The 20,402-nt window shown below is 39.8% G+C and overlaps 1 protein-coding gene across 4 annotated transcripts in view; it reads left to right on the top strand.

The window, feature by feature from the left end:
- Positions 1-20,402, top strand: part of LYST (lysosomal trafficking regulator) — a 149,642-nt gene that overhangs the window by 89,317 nt on the left and 39,923 nt on the right. For 2 of the 4 annotated variants that reach the window (XM_036016055.1, XM_036016056.1), the window contains exons 29-37: positions 2,942-3,103; positions 3,977-4,168; positions 6,411-6,589; positions 8,272-8,478; positions 14,859-15,035; positions 15,593-15,669; positions 15,807-15,995; positions 19,675-19,820; positions 19,909-20,005. In XM_036016055.1, coding sequence (XP_035871948.1) covers positions 2,942-3,103; positions 3,977-4,168; positions 6,411-6,589; positions 8,272-8,478; positions 14,859-15,035; positions 15,593-15,669; positions 15,807-15,995; positions 19,675-19,820; positions 19,909-20,005 — 1,426 coding nt within the window. The remainder of the gene's footprint in view (positions 1-2,941; positions 3,104-3,976; positions 4,169-6,410; positions 6,590-8,271; positions 8,479-14,858; positions 15,036-15,592; positions 15,670-15,806; positions 15,996-19,674; positions 19,821-19,908; positions 20,006-20,402) is intronic. The other 2 variants (XM_036016057.1, XM_028531098.2) reach the window with 1 other exon arrangement.

The raw sequence follows: 20,402 nt of genomic DNA on the forward strand, positions 1-20,402 counted from the left end.
GCAGTGACGCTCAGCTTCCTGCATGCCCGACGATGCTGCTGTAGTGCCTTCCCTTTGCAGGACTCCGTGCGTAGTCAGCGACTGTTTGAATGGAACAGCCCCTCTGTGCCCGTAGGAAGGTGTCCCTTTACTACTTTCTTTCCTGCTGCTCTCTCTCATGCTCCTCCTTTACCCCTGGGTCGCTGAAGGAGTTTCCCGGCACCCTGGGCCCAGGCCTGCACTTCGCCCTCTTGCTGCTTCCTGTTTTCCCTGCGACTTCTCTAACACACTGTCCTCTGTCTGGCCAGATACTAGCATTTTTATCACCTTGAGCTTGAGCCGTGCCTAGCTCCAAGTTTGTTATTTATTATTTGTTTGTTTCAGTCATTTTAAAGTGGATAATGGACAGCTCATCCTTTCTCCAAGACATTCTTTTTTCCTCCTGACTTTCCTGGCCAGTTCTTCGGGGCCTATATTTTTCACTTTGTCTGTGCAGTTGTAGTCACCCCTGTGAGGCTCACAGACCCCACCAACTTCGAACTTGATGACAGACCTTAAAAGACAAGAGGTCCAGGCTCCTCATTTAACAGATCAACTGAGGCCAAGCATAACAGGCTGCTGGAACAGCAACATCTATACTCTTTACTATGTCCTACACCAGCCACGTCACTCACACCTACACTCTCCCCTGTGTCCTACACCAGCCACATCACTCACACCTACTCTGTCCTCTGTGTCCTACACCAGCCACATCACTCACACCTACTCTGTCCTCTGTGTCCTACCCCAGCCACATCACTCACACCTACACTCTCCCCTCTGTGTCCTACCCCAGCCACATCACTCATACCTACACTCTTCTTTTTGTTACCTAGACCAGCTGCATCATTCACACCAGCTGTCAGATCTCTAGGACCTGTATCTTTAGTCCTCTCTCAAGAAGTTTCTTATTTTAAATATGACCTTAATTGAAATACAGCTGAGTCCTGTCACAAAATGCCACTTCATATGTGTTAAGTTGTTGCCATTTAGTTCCTTCCGTGTTGTTTTACACAACTATTTGGGAAAGACCTTATTCTGTTTGTTCACTGTTAGCAAAAGTTGTCAAACATATTGGCTTTGCACCCTGTGGGTACGGGTACGAAAGATTCAAATACTGCAGCCTCTCTGCTCTGGGGAGTGTGGTTCTGAAGCCACCGAGTCCATTTGTCATGATATGAAAGTGACTAAGGGGTTTCTAATGCCCTGGTGTCCATCGCGTACATGGTGACCTGTTCCCACAAAGGTTTATTGTAAAACAAGCTCTCTCACTGGTATGGGGGTGGCCTTTTTCTAAACACTCATTTAGCATTTATTGAAAACTGCTGAGGCAAATGACACCTCCAGCCCCACTGCCACCTCCTGCACCTCCAGCAGGACTTGTGTGGACAGCTGGCAGCTGCTGCTTCTGTGAGGGCCACGCCAGGTGGTTTGATGATAGACAGGCTGACGCAGACTGGGAAGCGGGAGATCCGTGGGTCGGGCCAGAGCGCCCTGAGCAGTACCATCCTCACATCTCCACGTTCAGTCCTCATACTGGGAGGGGGCAGGTGCCATTTGCCACCAGCCTAGCTTCCTTGCAGTCTCACTCATGTGCTCCATTCTTCCGCCTGACGTCAGCGGTTCTCTGGGACCCAGTGAATAGGGCGCACAGGGCACTAGCTCCTCAGCCTCTGTGTGGGTTTTTTGGCATAGAGATATATAAGAGAAAGTGTAATTTTGCCTGGGCAGTATGATACTCTACCTCCTGTTTCTAAACAATGTATTACAGATATCTTTCCATGTGCTATAAATATTCTTTATGTTTAAAAAAATGCATAAAAATCTATTATATTAACTTGCCATGGTTGTCTTTCCTAAGCTTTGTCCAATAAACAGAGGTGTTTTTTCCCTTGTTTGTTTTTGCTATTATAAACAGGGTAGCAAGATATATTCTTTTGTATTTTTTTTTACTGCTTATCAATATACAACACTACACATCACCTTGATACATGAATGTGGAGGAAAGCATTAAGGCATTATTTAAAGGACATATAAATTTAAACCGTCATAAATGAATATATATGTGTGTATATATATATAAATATTCTATGAATTTTATTTACATTTCAACCATTAATAATATTACCAACTATTAACAACTTTTGATTCCTTGTATGAGATAGGCATTGTGTTTTGTGGCCATTACTGTATTAATCTACAGAATAACGTTCTTTGTCCATTCTTCCAACCATCAACCAAATTTACCAAGCATTAGTCATGTACCAGTTATCGTTTTATCTGTTGTCATGGAACTTATATTTTTCTGAAGAAAATGATCAACTAACCTGTAAATAAATATATCTAATATAGTGTCAGATAGTGACAAATGTCTGCCTGTGGGTAAGGCTCTATTTTACTTCCTAATTCACGCTTTACATGCGAGGAAGCTGAGGCTTAGGAACAGTGTGCTTGGGGCTGCAGCAGTTCAGGGCAGCCTCAGAACACGAGGGCGAAGCCCCCCACTTTGCCGCGTGCATAGCCCCGCACAAGGCTTCGCCCTCCCTGTTCATTGTGTGGCTGAGCCTCTGAACTGTGAACACCGGCTGCTCACACAGATGGAAGCTGTCGGAGAAGTGGACATTGGGGAGAACCTGCTTAAACTGAGGACGTAGTCTGAAATGTTATTCTTGAATACATCACTGATAGGAAATTTTTCTTTTTATTTGCTTGGTTTTTTTTGTCTCAAAAGTGACTCTACCCATCAAAATGTATTAACTGATTAAAAATAATGATTACCTAAAATAGTGGACAATCTAAAATGCTATTAAAATATTTAAATATCTTGCAGGATGAGTCATTAAAATGTATATTTTAATTATATGTAAGTTATGTTTATAGAAACTATGGAAATTGATACATGTTTTCATAATCTAAAACAAAGGTTCAATTCCAATGAAGGGTTCCACTGCTCCTCACCTACCGAGACACCATTTTCGGTCCTATGGTCAACTTCCGATGCCCTTTTCCTTCAGTGTGTTCCGTCAAGACTCATTCCCCCCATTTCCTCCTGGATCCACTCCCTGTGTGGTACCTCTCGGAGCAGGTGCAGTAACGGTGCCGAGTGCCGGTTCTACCTGTTCAATCTGAGGAAACATTTCTCAGGAAATGCTTGTGTAGGATTAAATCCCAAGTGATGCATGTGCAGCAAATCATTCATTAGCAAATCACTGGAATGATATTCACCTTTCTGATCTCCTCACCTTCATTTGACTGATTTCTACTCTCACTGTATGCACTTCTCAAAACTATTTCAAAAAACTCAATTATCCAGAAGTAGTAATGTTCTTACTGAAACACAATGTGCTTTAAAAATCTATTGATGCCCTGACTGGTGTGGCTTGGTTGGTTGAATGTTGTCTGGAAAAAACATAAGGTCACAGGTTCAATACCCAGTCAGGGCACATGTCTGGGTTGTGGTTTCAGTCCCCAGTCTGGGTGCTTATGAGAGGCAGCCAATTGATGTTTCTCTCTCACAGTGATGTTTCTCTCCTCTTTCTCCCTCTCTCCTCTCTCTAAAAGTAAATAAAATCTTTAATAAAAAGTAAAATAAAAATCTGTTGATTATTTTAGAATATGAGGAAATGCAACAGTATTTGAAAATATTTTGTCAAAACATTCTGAACTACTTATACATCCATTTCTAATTCTTGGAGTTTTTCAGGAGACTCAAATTTTGCCAAATGGTAGCCATCCTCCTAAGCCATTTTTGTTTAGGACTTTGAGATCAAAATTACTATTGTACCTATTTAAAGAGGGAGAAACATCACTTTCTCTTAATAATTCTCTTTCCTTTATGTAAATTAACTCTGTATTAAATAAGGTTCTTTTCATGTTCTGATGATCAAAAAATTGCTGCAAAAATAGTTTCCTTGATCTTGTTAACTCTGGCATTTGACGCTTTAACTTACATTTGAAGGTCCTCGGAAATTTCCCCTTGCTCAAACTGACTCCCTTCTAATGAAAATGCGCTCAGTGGCGAGTGATGAGCTTCACGTGATGATGCAGCGGAGAATGAGCCAGGAGAACCCTGTCCAGGCCACCGAAGCGGAGCTTGCGCAGAGGCTGCAGAGGCTCACCATTCTGGCCATCAACAGGATTCTTTATCAAGGTAAGACTAGAGAGTAAATATGTCATTGCTCAGATTTTGAATCAAAAGGAAAATAATTTAAGAGGGAACTGAAGACGTTTCCATACTATTAAAAGAATTTCTTCAGAAATAATAGTCTTGAATAAAGTCCATTTTTCAATGTGTTAAATGCTGGCCTAGATGGACTTTTTAAAGTTTTTTTTAAGACACCCCTTCTGGTGGATGCCTGAAACCATGGATAGTACTGAACCCCTATATACACTGTTTTTTCCTTTACATGCATATCTTTTCACTAGAAGGAAGCACTTCCCAGCTTCTCTTTGGCACAGCTGAGTTGCCAGCATCACTATTCTTGAGCTTTGGGGCCATGATTAAGTAAAATAAAGGGCGACTTGGACACAAGCACCGTGATACCACGACACTCAACCTGACAGTCAAGATAGCTGTGGACTAACAGCCGGGGAGCATCTGCACTGTGGATATCTGGACGTGGGGGTGGTTCACATCCCGGGGGGACAGTGGGAGATCCCAGCAGGCTACAAAGAACAGTGTCCAATTTAAAACTTGTGGCCTGGGCTGGTGTGGCTGAGTGGATTGAGTGCTGGCCTGTGACATGAAAAAGTCGCTGGTTTAATTCCCAGACAGGGCATATGCCTGGGTTGCAGGCCAGGTCCCCGGTAGGGGGTGCTCGAGAGGCAACCACACATTGATGTTTCCCTTCCTCTCTTTCTCCCTCCCTACCCCTTTCTCTAAAAATAAATAAAATTTTTTCAAAATTTATGAATTGTTTATTTCTGCAATTTTACATGAAATATTTTACATGTCAGTTATGTATAACTAAAACTGTGGAAACAGAAATCACAAGGGGTGACAGCTGTAATCATGTTAATAGATTCACATGTAGTTGTTGAGAATTATTACAAGGATCTCGCATATGCTTTATCCAGTTTCCCCCAATGGATTATGCAAAACTCTGCCAATGTCGCTACCAGGATATTACAGAGCTGAGAAACAGAGCATTCCACCACCACAAGGATCCCTCACGTTGCCTTTTTATAGTCACACTCACTCTCTTCCCGCCCCACTCCTCTGTAGTTGCCGGCAGCTTCTAGTCTGCTCTTCATTCCTGCACTTTTGTCACTTCAGAAATGTTACATAAATGGAATTGTACAGAATGCAGCCTTGGCTGTTTTCACTCAGCATAGTTTTTTAGAGAGCTGGCCTGGTAGTTACATGTTTTGTTTTTGCTGAGTAGCATTCCGCAGTGTGGACGCGGCACGATTTGTTTGGCCCTGCACCTGTTGGAGGACTGTCTGAGCTGTTTCCAGTCTGGAGCCCGGACAGATAAAGCTGCTGTCACACTTGGTGTAGGCTTCTGTGCAAACGCAGTCTTCGTTCCCCCAGGAGAAAGGCCCGGGAGTGTGGTTGTTGGGTTGTGTGGTGGTGTGCGTTTTCTTCTAGTGGAGAAACTGCCAACTTTCCCAGAGCCACTGTGTAATTTCATATGTATGAGTGGTCTGGTTTTTGTGTTTTTTTTAATCTGTGTAAGTATTTGGAATTGTCACTGTTGTTAATTTTAGCCATTCTGATGTTTATAGTGATATCACATTATGGTTTCAATTTGTATTTCTGTAGTGGCTAATGATTTATATATTTGTATATAAAATGTAATATCTAGAGCAACTACTAAAAAGCTATGAAAAAAATACTCAAAAAGCACTATAGATAAGTCAAAATGGGATTCTAAGAAATGTTCAAATAACCCCAAGAAGGCAGGAAAAGGAAAACAGTACTTGTTAATCATTAGAAAAATAACGGAACTGAGATTTTTTTTTAAACTTCTCTATATTTGAGGCCCCTGGCACTCAGGCTAAACCTTGCAGTCGAACCATTTGCACTGCTTGCACAGCACGCACTGGGGGCGCACAGCAGAGAGGCAGCTCTGGGTGCCCGTCTACTGCAGACGCCGGGCGGGCTGTGCGTCTGGTGTGTGCGGGAACCTCGTGGCTCTGTGATTTCACAGTTCAATTCATCTTCATTAGTAAGATAAATCTTTAATTTAGAATTGCATGGTTTATATATATTTAAATTTCTGCACTGTTTTAAGTAAGATCACTTTTCTCTAGTATATTCTACAGTTAATGCACTACTGCACATTAATATTGTGACAACTGATTTAGAAAGTATTTTACCAGCATCATTACATTTTGAATGGCTAGGTATCAGTGATTTGACTAATTTTTTATTCTTTTTTTTAATTCAGAGTTTAATCCGGACATTGTTGACATTCTGAGTACTCCAGAAAGTGCCATTCAAAGCAAGACCTCAGTTTCCCAGACTGAGATTTCTGAAGAAAATATTCATCATGAACATACTTCTGTTTCCAATCCATTTCAGAAAGAAATATTCACGTACCTGGTAGAAGTATTTAAAGTGTCTATTGTAAGTAAATTACATGGGGAATGTTCATTCACACAAAAAGAGTAGAAGTTTTCTGTCTATATTTAATGTTTTCAGACATTAAACATTTTCTCTCTCTATGAGAGAGAAAAGTCTCTCACAGACTTTTCTGAACCTCGGACAACTTGAATTTTTAATAATGGAGTAATATTGCCGAGTCCCCCTTTCCGAACCGACTCACTGGGTGAAGCGTTGGTTTTACATCTGTGGCCTGAAAGCCATTCTCCAATATGGTAGAGCAAGCGGCATCAGAACATAGGTGGGCTTTAACCAGTTCTGTGGGAGTTTAAATTAATAGCCTGTTTTCAAAGTACTTTATCTGTACCTATCTTGAATGATTATTATAATGAGTTACTGTGAATTTTAGGTCTTGGTTTAAATGTATCCAGCTCCTTCAGAATTATATAGAGAATACAGGCAAGTGTCAGGCTCCATTCCTCAGTGACTCACTCGGGTTTCTGCGAGCTGCCTGCAGTGACCACAGGGAACAGACGGGTCAGCACAGCCCACAGACACCAAGGCCGATCTAACTCCAGCCGAGCTCACAAATCATGGCTCTGCCAGGCTCTACGTCTCAGCTAGATTTTGGTGTCTGAAGGTTCCACTGGAACTGAGTCACTCAGTTTACACAGGGCCCTCAGGACCAGGAGAAATTAGAGAGCAGTTTCCAAAACTCAGACTGAACTCTAAAATGGACTGATTTCAGTTTTTAACAGGAGATGTGACCAGGATTGGGTTAGCCTTACTGGGAACACAGCTGGAACGGCTTCTTTGGTTACTTGTTGGGGAATCAATTTATGTGCAGTCCTTACTTTTGACTGTTACATTCAGTATTTTAGTACTAATTCAAGTCTTTATAATAAATCCTTTCTCTTTTGTATTGCAAAAAGCAGTGTGACCTTACCTACCCTTGTTCTCTGATGGTTCTTTTTCTTTTTCTTTTTTTTGTTTAAAATTTTCAAGTCCTAGGTAGCTTTATAAGTGGTTTAGGGCTTTAGTTTCTTCATCCTTCTCTCCTTGTTTAAATTGTGGTAAAATATATATAGCATAAAATGTACTATTTGAACCATTTTTAAGGGTGCAATTCGGAGGCTCTAAGTACATTCCCATCTTTGTGCGACCATAGCACCATCCGTGTCCGGAACCTCCCATCCTCCCAAATGGAAGCTCTGTGTTGATTGAACACTAATTCCCATCCCTCTCTTCCAGCCCTGTGACCTCTGTTCTACTTTCTGGTCTCTACAAATTTGACTTTCTAGATACTTCACATAAGTTATTATAATACATATTTCATGCAACATGGTCCTTTTGTGTGTGGCTTATTTCACTTAGCATAATGTTTTCAATTCACCCCGTTGAAGCATGTGCAGGTACTGCAGTTCTTTTTAAGGCTGAGTGACGTCTGTTCTGTGTGCAGACCACATTCTGTTTACCTGTTCATCAGGGCGCATTCGGATTGTTCCCACCTTGTGGCTGTTTTGAACAAAGGTGTACGTCCATCTCTTTTAAACACCATTTGCGTGGATGTCTGTGTCTTTCTGATTTACACTATCTTTAAAAAGCATGGATAAAATATGTTCCGTGATCTTCTTCAGGTCTGTGTTGTGGGTAGTATATTATTACTCCAACAGTCTGATCCTGGTTCATTTCTGTTTTGGTTTCAGGGTTCAAGCAAAACCAGTGGTTCCAGGCAGCAGTGGATGAAGATCATATGGTCCTGTAAGGAAACCTTCCGAAAGCAGCTGGGCAGACTGCTCACACACATTTTGTCACCCGCCCACCCTTCCCAACAGAGAAAGCAAATATTTGAAATAGTTCACGAACCAAATTATCAGGAAATACTACGAGACTGTCTCAGCCCATTTCCGCAAGTAAGAATCTCAGTATTTCGTACATAAAAGCTATTGGTGAAACATCAGATTTACAAAACAAGAACTGAAATCAAACTGTATTTTCATGTCAAACATTGTAAATACAGTTTTCTTACCAAAAATCACCTGAGGTCTTTCTTCAGATGCTCTTCACCATCTTAGTGTGACCAGTTTATGCCCCATTCTTTTCCAGTGCTTAAATGATGGTCTGTTAAGACCTTCATTATGTTAACAGACCTTCATTTATGTTAAGTCCTTACAAGGTCATTTGTAGTTCATTATTGGACCTTAAAGCATTTTCTCTAAGAACTGTTTGGAACCTTTTTTTAAGCATTATATTATCTGTGAAACATCTATACTGAATAGCTCAAACAACAGTACATATGACATATATAAAAAATATTTACAGTAAGTTAGAAAAAAATGTTGATTATTTGGAATGATCAAAACCAAAATACCTTTAAAAATTTCAGACTGTATAATAAAGCCTATCACTTCAAGAATGATAGTTGGAGAGTTTACATCATTATAACTGTTTTAGAGAGCTATTTAGCACTTTTTTGCACAATTAAACATACAGTTCGCCTGCAACCCTAAAATTCCATCTTTAGATATTTGCCAAAGAGAAATTAAAATGTATGCCTGTAAAAAGACTTGTTCAAAAATATCCATGGCGGCCTTTTCACTAGTAGCCAAATACTGGAAAGAACCCAGATGTCTATCAACAAGAGAGGGCTTAAGCAAATTGTGATGTGTTTATACAATGGAGTTTACACAGCCACAAGAAGGAGCAGAGCACTGGTATGCCTGCCATTGTGGAGGAAGCTCTAAACACTGCACTGGCTAAGGGACAGCCAGACGCAAGGGAGTTCAAGAGCAGGTGAAAGTGAGACACGGTGACAGACGGTGGTGGTCTCTGGGAGGAGGCAGTGAGAAGGGGCACTGATTGGAAAGGAGCCTTAGGAAACTTTCCGGGGTGACGAAAATGTGTTCCCATTTTGGATGTGGTTACATGGGTACACGTGGTTGTGAAAACTCGCAGAAATGAACCCCTAATATCCGAGTGCTTACTGTATGTAAATTATACCCCTATCAGTAAAGTAAGAGATGAGATACAGGGTCCGGCAGAAGTAAGGCCTGCTCGAGTGTGGCTGGTAGGGTAACATGGGTGTAAAGATTTACAGTTTTAATTTGAACATTTCACCTAAAATGCCACATGGTATGCTTGACTGTGGTATTGTTATGTTACAGAATTACATGCTTATGATTTTGTAGTAAAAAAATTTGTAATAAAAAGAGGGTGTTATTTGTGCTGGACCCTGTAGAAGAAAGGAAGAATGTCCCTTTTAATCCCTGGGAAACCCAGGTGTATCGTATTAGGAACCAAAAGGTTATAGCTTAGAACTAATTTGTAGGTGCTCCTTCTGATATCAAGACTGTGTCAAGCACACGAGGGGCCTTGTCTTTCCTTCCCAAGGCAGAAGGGCATCCAGGCCCCTGGTTTCCTTCCCTGGAGAATGTGGAGTGGTCTTTCCTTCCTTCTCTGTCAGCAGAGGTGCCGTCTATCCAAACCAGCCCTAGTTAACAGTCCCATCTCCTCATCTCAGCCTTCCTCCTCTGCTGCCCACCTCTGTCGGCATGCCCTTACCGACTCAGTCGGAAACGCTGGAACTCTGGCCGATTGTTTCTTCTCTCCTGAGTCCACTTAATCACCAGGACAGGGACTTGTTTAGCTGCCTCTTTCTCTCTCTCTCTCGCTCTGTCTCTCCTCTCTGTCGTTCACCCACCCTCTGGGTTCAGGCTTCTTTCTACCTTTTATGCTCTGGTCACTATAGTAACCTCTGCACTCAAGACCAACTTACTGTGCCTGATTTTTTAAAGTTTATTATGGAAATTTTCAAATATACGTACCTTAAAGTTGAGAGAAATCAAAAAAGAACCCCACGTGACCATTACCCAGCTTTAATTTTTCTTTCTTCCTTTGTATAATTTGAAACAAATGTCAGGTATCAAATCATATTACTTGTAAATACTTCAGAATGTATCTCTAACCAATAGGGACTTTTTAAAAACATATCATGCTCAGTAATAATAATAATTCCTTATTATCATATAATATCCAACCAGCATTTAAACTTTCCCATATTTCTTATAATTAAAAAAGTATTGATTTTAGAGAGAGAGAGAGAGAGAGAAACATCAATTTGTTCCACTTGTTCATGCATTCGTTGGTGGATTCTGGTATGTCCGCTGACCAGAGAGAGATCAAACCCACAACCCTGATGTATAGGGATGATGCTCTAACCAACTGAGCTACCTGGCCAGGGTACCTTATAATTTTTTAATAGTTTGCTTGTTTTTGGAACCAAACAGGCCCACACGTTGCATTTGTTGGTGTGTGCTAAACATTTTTAATCCATAGCAATTACCCTCCCCAACCATTTTTTTTAATATTATTCATTTGTTGATAAAACTGGGTCATTTATTCTGTAGAATTTCCAACATTCTGGATTTGGCTGATTATATCCTTATGGCTCTATATTTAGAGCCTTGATTAGATTCCATTTCTTGGTTTCATATTTGTTTTTGTGGGTTTTTTTCTTTTCTTAAAGAATACTTGACTAGGAGTGAGTTTTCCATTACGTCATAGCAGGAGCCATAGAACATCTGGTTGCCCTGCTTTTCGAGATGGTGGTCAGCCGGATCCACCCATTACAAAGTTCACCCTCAATCTTTAGCCTGATGGTTTTAGCAGCCGTTGATGATAGTGGCCGAGATCCACTTTTCACTAGAAGTTGCAAAACTGTGATTTCTCTAAGTTTCTCATCCCCCCAGCAGCTGTCAGCTGGGATTCATCTGTGAGAAAGAATATTCCCTTCTCAACTATCTGGCTGCCCTAAAATATAGTCTGTATAGGAAGGGCAAGAGGCATACTTATTTACCTTAGTTATTAATTTTTAGAATAAGGAATTGGTGCCCTAGCAACCTTTAATTTTTATATTTGTTTTTATTTTTGATGTATCATTATGAACTCAGATGTTTTCTTAAAAATTTTATAGTTTCAAACTGTTGTAGTTATTGTTCTGTTTGATATTTAAATTAACACCGCTGTAGATTCAAGTTGTTAGGTTCTCTTAACACGGCCATTTAATTTTGAATGAGTTGACGAGATTAAATTCCTCGTTCTGGAGCAGGAGAATGTCCCACACTCTTCCAACCCCAAACCGAGGTTTTCCTCAAAAAGCCCCTATTTCCCTTTAATGAAATGATGGTACTTAAAGACCACACACCCAGGGCTAGGACCATTCATTTATAGTAGGTTATCATTTCTTCTCCACCTTTTTAGTAGGAAAAGCTGGGGAATATGTATCTTTTTAGAAAAAAAATCATGAATTCATTCGGATACTTTTTCTCAGATTTTATATTTTGTATTTCTTTTTATTAATGTTGATAATCTTCCTAATGACATTAACATACTGATTTGCTTTATCTTTCTGTATCTATATCTATTTTCAAAGTAAGATGACCAACCATATCACTGATAACAAGCCCACTGAATGCAGTTTGAGATTTCTTGTGGTTCTTAGAATAGCATTATGGATTTACCATGAAAATACTGTATTGTAAAAGCACTTAAAATAACTTTTATTTGGTTATGCCACAAACTTCAACTAACTAGTTATATTTTTGAAGTTCATTTTCTGTTGTTAAGGATTCCGTTGGGTTTAATTTCATTTTTAATTATGTAAAAAAATCTACATGGATCCAAAGTCAAAATTGTGGAAATGTTATATCAAGAGGGGTTCTGGCTTTTTTCTCTGGACCCTCCCCCCATCCTTTCCCTTTCTGTGTAGGTCACTGTCTGCATTTGTTCTTCAGTGCTTTGGGCCATGTGAGCCGTTCTGTAGGCACATACACACGTGTGTGTTATCCCCTCCATTTCTGGACACAAAGAAAGATAGTGAACTGTACACACTCTCCTGCACTTTCTTCAACTAACAGTATGTCTTAGAGGTCATTCCACAGCAGTATTAATATATATACTTCTTTTTTTTTTTTTTTTGCAGCTGCCTGCAAGCTGTATCCGTTTGTAATCTGCTTGATTTTTAAAGCCCTAGGTTTCTTCTGCTACAACTTGAGCCGGGCTAACTCTCCAGTGTGTGACGCCACCTCTTTTAAAGAGCGTTTCATCTGCGCTGCACCCTCCTCACAGCCTGTGTATTCATTCCTGCTGACACGCTGCTTAATGCACGTGCCCTTGCAGCCGGAAAGCCTTCTCTCCTCTCCTGTGTCCGTCCACCTGCCATTCCACCCACTCATCCATGCACCCAGCCCCCTTTGTCCCACCTTCAGAACCTTCCTCCCCTTCTCTAGTCCACTCAGAACTCTTCCTTCCTAGAGACTTTAATGGAAATTTGTGTTTTTACACATTCTAGCATTTCATTATTTTCTGAGGATTTGTGTTTAATAGATTCATTTCCTTAAATCAACCTTTTGAGGCCTGACTGGTGTGGCTCAGTTGATTGCACATCATCTCACAAAGCAAAAGGTCCCTGGCTTGATTCCCAGTTAGGGCTCATGCCCCAGTTGTGGGTTTGATCCCCAGATGGGGCGTGTCGAGAGGCAACTGATCGACGTTTCTCTCTCACATTGATGTTTTTCCCCCTCTCTCCCTCCTTCCCCTCTCTCTAAAAAATAAATACATATATATATATTTTAAATTAGCCTTTTGAGAACTGAAAACAGGCTCTTTTTTGCTTGTTTTTATCAATCCCCAATCATACCTTTTTTAGTCCTGGGCACTACAGTCAGTAAATGATTGATCAGGGCATGTTAAAATGAGTTATCAGAAACAACTTCAGCCTCTAAATCATCTGTTATGTGGATATTCAGAGTGAATAAAAACATTTCTGATAGTTTTTCAAGATAATTTTAGAGTGTTCCTGAATACTAAATGGAAATATTTTTACAGTTATATTAAGAGCCTTGCCTGCAGGGCACATGTGAAAATATCCCAGTCATTTACCACTTCTCTTTATTTGCCAACTCTTTGGGCCTTTTACTCACCGAGCATCTGCTCAGTCTTCTCTTTCGGTCGGGTAGCAGCTGTCTCCCGACTCTTCTAAAATGTTGCATCAAAACGAGCTTTGCTATTTTCATCATGCATATGTTCATCTTATGCTTTTAGGAAATGGCATGATGTGATCCAGCATGTTAATGTAAATATCACCCAAAATGTAACAGTTTCCAAATCCCACTTGTTGACATTTAATACTATTCACAGTTTAAAATGTCATAAAGCCAAATACAGTGGTATTTGTATTAATGCAAATTTTTAAGAAGTAAAATTATGCACGTTTAACTCATTGGCAGAATTAGTGTCTAAATAATGCATAGTGTACACGTAATAATTGGGTGTGACTTCTAGAGCATAGAAGGGCCACCTGAGAAATCACGAGTCAAAGCTTGGCGTAGGTTCGTGTTACGAAGGATAGTTGTCATTGCCTTAAGTAACAACACTCTAATTGTAGTTATAGGTCCTGTTCATAAAAGACTGGCCTAAACCAGCCCTTCTCTGGGTGCGTTCACAAGTGCTGAGGTCTCCCTGGTTTTAGAGTTCTCCCTAGGGAGTCTTAAATCTTATAAGCTCATCCAAAGATAGATTTTGTTTTGGAATTTTCACCGCCTTCTATTCTACCAAGCGGAAGTCAAAGGAGAGAATAAACAAGCATAATTCCCTTATCTCAAGACTTAAAGGAAAGTTCCCATTCCAGTTGAATTGTTCTGTGAGAAAAACCTATGAATGATTTTCCCTTATCCCAATCTTATTTCCTGTATTTCTTTAGCTAATCCTCTCCAGAATTCTTTTCCCAAAAGCCTGCTTGCTAGCCTTTCTTTTCCTTCTTTTCTTCCCTCCCTTCCTCCCTTTCTTCCTTCTTTTTCCCTCTTTTTTCTTTTTTTTTTTACTTTCAACAATGAAAATTTTCAAACATACTAAGGAAAATCAAATAATACCATAAATACCATATAACTGTCACATGGATTTAATAATTGTTAAATACTTTTATCATATTGGCATCATTTCTTATTCCTCTGAAATATTTTAAAATAAATGATAGAAATGACATTTTTCAAAAGGCATTTTCTATATAAACATAACAAACCTTATACCTAGCAAAATTTTGTGTACTTACTAATATCCAATATATACTCAAATTTTTTCAGTTGCCCCTAGAGTGTCTTTTTTAATTCATTTATTCAAACCAGATCTAACCAAATAAATCTATCAATATAATTTAATTTAATTACTGTTAAATAATTTAAATGTAAGAAATAAAAATTCTTTATGACTGAAAAAAACTTGTTACTTTGTTTTAAAGCATGGAGCCAAGTTAGTTTTGTATTTGTCTGAGTTGATACATAATCACCAAGATGAATTGACTCAGGAAGAACTAGACACAGCAGAAGAGCTTATGAATGCTTTAAAGTTATGTGGCCACAAGTGCATCCCTCCCAGTGCAGCAACAAAACCGGAGCTTCTTAAAATGATCAAAGAGGTAAGCTGGCGAAACAAACAGTTTCCTTAGAAGATCCCATTGACTATAATGCAAGAATGTTTGAAGGCTTGTTTTTTATTGCAGAGTATCATTGATGATGAACTTGAAATACTTTTTTCGGCCTATTGCTTTTTTACCTTGAGAGAGCAAACAGGCTTATTTAAGGAATGTTTTATCCTCTGTGGTCATCCTTATCTGTTATCAGTAGCTATCAGTGAGGGAAAGATTTTTACAGTTACAAGCAAGTGGAAAAACCAGCCTTGAGTTATGGATTCTTTCGTGAAAGAGCAAAATGAGGGAGCAGGCACCTATGCAAGCCCACCAGGTTTGGCAACGCTGGTTAACGGTTCTGTCCTAAGTTCTGTGACCCAAATTATATGGAAACAAAGGGGAATGATAGCATTATTTAAGTGGTTGATGTGTTTTAATATTCTGGTCTTCTGGGGTAATATTTTTTCCTTTGTTAACTTGGTTTTACAATTAGTTTATCAGGCTCTGCCAATGTTAAATGATAAATAATAAGTTTCATATATTACATTATTATTTATATCTTTTAGGAACAAAAGAAATATGAAACTGAAGAAGGTGTGACTAAAGCCACCTGGCATAACACAGTTAATAACAACCAACAAAGGTAGGATTATATGAATTGTAAAGCCATGTCTCTTAGGACACCATTAGGTTTCACATATACTTTTAGTTTGTACAGGTCATGTTTTTATACACATTTCGTGTTCCACACATGCCTAACTTACGGACAATCTTGTTTAGTCTCTTTCAGCGTCTTGATTCAAAGTCAAAGGATATCTCTAAAATAGCTGCAGATATCACCCAGGCAGTGTCTTTCTCCCAGGGAATCGAGAGGAAGAAGGTGATCCAGCACATCAGAGGGATGTACAAAGTCGGTCTGAGCGCCAGCCGGCACTGGCAGGAGCTCAGTCAGCAGCTGACACACGACAGGTGAGCAGAGTGCGGGGTGTCCAGGTGGCCTTGCGTGCGTGTTTTGCATGTCCGTGTTAACGACTAGTTTTGTTCCACAGACCAGAGCCGTAACATGATTCCATTAGTTTAAATTTTTTTAATCATTTGTGATTTATTTCATCTTGAAGAATAATCTTATGAGTTTCTTTTTTTTAACTCTTGGGGAGGATAGAAATACAGAGAGGCCTTAGCTCTTCCAGCAAATACAATGTATATATTTCTTTTAATTTTAAAATATGATCTTTGCAAAAGAATTGAGAAATCACTGAAACAACGTGGTTGGGAGGCAGATATTTTTCTAGCTAAGTCCTTAATAATACTTAGAAGATCCTTCAAAAATAATGAAGAGAAAAATTAAAGTAGTATTCTCTAAATTTGGACAACTGATTAGATTATTTTTAAGTTTATTTTTCAGTTATGGTTGACATACAGTATGATATTAGTTTCATGTGTAGAACAGAGTGATTAGACATGTGTATAACTCATGCAGTAATCACCTTCATCAGTCTGGCACCCACCCGGCACCATACATGTTATGACAATATCATTGACCCCGTTCCCTGTGCCGTACTTCACATCCCTGTGACTAATTTACAACTGCCAGTTTGTGCTTCATAATCCCTTCCACCTTTCTGGGTCATTCCCCCCAGGGCCCCTCTCATCTGGCAACTATCAGTTTGTTCTCTTTATGAGTTTCTTTCTGTCTTGTTTTTCAGATTCCCCGTATAAGTGAAATTATACAGTATTTGTCTCTCTGTCTGACTTATTTTACTTACATAATACCCTCTAGGTTCATCCTTATTGTTATAAATGACAAGATTTCTTTTTTTACAACTGAGTAATACTCTATTGTATATATGCACCACATATTTATTCATTCATCTATTGATGGGCACTTAAGTGGCTATTGTATATAACGCTGCGATGAATATAGGGGCATTGAATTTCTTCAGGTAAATACCCAGAATTGCTGAATTGCTGGGTCAGAAGGTAGTTCTATTTTTAATTTTTTGTGATACCACCATACTATTTTCCACAGGGGCTGCAGCAATTTATAATCCCACCAACAGTACACAAGGGTTCCCTTTTCTTCTCTTCCTCGCTAGCACTTGCTGTTTGTTGATTTATTGATGACAGCCATTCTGACAGGTGTGAGGTGATATCTCATTGTTATTTTCGTTTGCATTTCCCTAATGATTAGTGATGTTGAGCATCTTTTCATGTATCTGTTGACCATAGGATAAGTGATTAGTATATCCGTGGGGTGCTAAAAAACACTACATGATATAATCTAAAGCGAATTCCAGGTGAATGGAGGAATTTTAAAGTAGAAGAAAAGTTTATAAAGTAGAAGAAAATTTATAAAGGAGAGTAGGATATTTATCAACTCTTTGATGAAGGGATAACCTTTTAAGATTGGACACAATAGAAACTACAAAGAAAAGATGAGTGGATTTGACTTTGTTTTCAGTGTAATTAACAACTATAACAAGAATAACAAAACATGCAAATTTATTCTCAGCAAATATATCAGTTATATATTTTATTGATTATGCTATTACTGTTGTCCCATTTTTTTCTCCCCTTAATTCCCCTCTGCCCTGTACCCCCCTCCCATCATCATTCCTGCACCTTAGTTCATGTCCATGGGTTGTACATATAAGTTCTTTGGTTTCTCCATTTCCCATACTATTCTTAACCTCCCCCTGTCTATTTTGTACCTACCATTTATGCTTCTTGTTCCCTGTACCTTTCCCCTCATGTTCTCCCCTCCCTCTCCCCACTGATAACACTCCATGTGATCTCCACTTCTGTGATTCTGTTCCTGTTCTAGTTTGTTTAGTTTGTTTTTGTTTTTTAATTTTAGGTTCAGTTGTTGATACTTGTGAGTTTATTGACATTTTCCTGTTCATAGTTTTGATCTCCTTCTTTTGCTTAGATAAGTCCCTTTAACATTCCATATAATAAGGGCTTGGTGATGATGAACTCCTTTAATTTGACATTATCTGGGAAACACTTTATCTGCCCTTCCATTCTAAATGACAGCTTTGCTGGATAGAGTCATCTTGGATGTAGGTCCTTGCCTTTCGTGACTTCAAATACTTCTTTCCAGCCCCTTCTTGCCTGCAAGCTTTCTTTTGAAAAATCAACTAGTAGTCTTTTGGGCACTCCTTTGTAGGTAACTCTCTCCTTTTCTCTGGCTGCTTTTAAGATTCTCTCCTTATCTTTAATCTTGGATAATGTAATTATGATGTGCCTTGGTGTGTGCTTCCTTGAGTCCAACTTCTTTGGGACTCTGAGCTTCCTGGACTCCCTGGAAGTCTTTTTCCTTTACCAGATTGGGGAAGTTTTCTTTCGTTATTTTTTCAAATAAATTTTCAGTTTCTTGGTCTTCCTGTCCTCCTTCTGACACCCCTATGATTCAGATATTGGAATGTTTAAAGTTGTCTCCCTGAGGTTCCTAAGTCCTCATATTTTTGAATTCTTGTTTCTTCATTCTCTTCAGGTTGAACGTTTATTACTTCCTTCTGGTCCAAACCATTGATTTGAGTCCTGGTTTCCTTCCTGTCACTGTTGGTTCCCTATACATTTTCCTTTATTTCACTTTTTATAGCCACTTCTTTCTCTATTTTGCAACCATACTCAGCCATTTCTGTGAGCATCCTGATTACCAGTTTTTGAATAGTGCATCTCATAGTTTGGCTATCTCTTCATTGCTTAGTTCTATTTTTCCTGGAACTTTGATGTGTTCTTTTATTTGGGCCATATTTTTTTGTCTTAGCACACCTGTTACATGTAAAGGGTGGAGCCTTAGGTATTCACTAGGGTGGGGCAACCCACATTGCTGCGTTGTGACACTGTATGTGGGGGAGGGGTCTGAGAGGGAACAATGCTCCTTGCTCAGCTCTCCTCTGGCTTTCAGTCACTTCCCCCACTACCCACAAGCAAATTGGGCCCTTCATGTGCTGATTCCCATGTGGGCAGGTTTGTGTGCATTCTAGGACCTTGTGGTTTTCTCTAATGAACTCTCCTGTGGGGCTGAGAATAACTCCCGCCACCACAACCCCCACATGTTTTTTCAGTCAGAGATTCTGAGGCTTTATTTCCCTGCACTGGAGCCCTGGGTTGGGCAGTCTGTCTCACTCCTCAGTTGTTCCTCCCAGTTTATCCGCATGCAAATGTGGGACCGCCTGCTCCACCAGCTGCCTCCTCGACTGCCTGGTCCTCCAGCTGCCACCAGTTCACCACCTTGCCACACATCCTCTCCAGCCAGCCTGCCTGTCTCCGCCCCTCCTACCGGTCTGAATGAATATTTCTTCTTTAACTCCTTGGTTGTCAGACTTCTATACAGTTCCATTATCTGGCAGTTCTGGTGGCCTTTTGTTTTTAAATTGGTTGTTTCCCTTCTTTTGGCTATGCAAGGAAGCAAAGCATATCTATCTATGGCTCCATCTTGGCTGGAAGTCCTAATTTTTTATGTTATTCTTTTGTACTATGTATCTGTATTCCCTAGTCTAATTATATAAATAGTTGGATTTTTTTTCCTTTTTTAATTGAATAGATAAGTTCTGATTTATTCAATTTATATCATGATTTTTTTAAAGCTTACAGGTACTTCAGATTGACAGTTAAAACATTCTTTTCTTCTGACTTCCAGAGCAGTCTGGTATGACCCCATCTACTATCCAACTTCCTGGCAGCTGGATCCAACAGAAGGGCCAAATCGAGAGAGGAGGCGCTTACAGAGATGTTACTTAACTATTCCCAACAAGTATCTCCTCAGAGATAGACAGAAATCCGAAGGTAATAGTGGCTTTTCGACTCAACATATTAGCAGAACAGATAACTATGGTCATTAGGTAAAGATAATATGTGCTCTTTTCCTCAACAGATGTGGTCAAACCACCACTCTCTTACCTCTTTGAAGACAAAACTCATTCTTCTTTCTCTTCCACTGTAAAAGACAAAGCTGCAAGTGAGTCTATAAGGTAACTTTGAACCAGTAAGACACTTTGTTTTTTGTTGAAGGAGTTAAAGATTTTTGCAGTCTGTTGTAATACTTACGTACTATTAATTTTAGACAATGCAGCGTGGTTTTAGGAAAGGTCCTAAACCTGGCTCAAGAGAGGGCAAGGTTCAGTGGTCCGAGTCCAAAAGGAGAAGGCACTGTTGATAGGAAGGAGCCCTTGGACTTCAGTCGCATGCTCCGGCCCGCATTTGCACGCGTGTTTCTGCAGTGAGCTGTGAGCTGTGGAGTGCAGACTGCGTTACTAACGGCACCCACAGCAGTCAGGGCAGGGCTGAAAGGACCAGGCCCTGGGCCTGCTCTTACTAGCTTTCTGATCTTGGGCAAGTCACTTACCTCTCTGCGTCAGCTTCCTCATC

The sequence above is a fragment of the Phyllostomus discolor genome, chromosome 15 (assembly GCF_004126475.2).
Source record: "Phyllostomus discolor isolate MPI-MPIP mPhyDis1 chromosome 15, mPhyDis1.pri.v3, whole genome shotgun sequence".
Classification (NCBI taxonomy): domain Eukaryota; kingdom Metazoa; phylum Chordata; class Mammalia; order Chiroptera; family Phyllostomidae; genus Phyllostomus; species Phyllostomus discolor.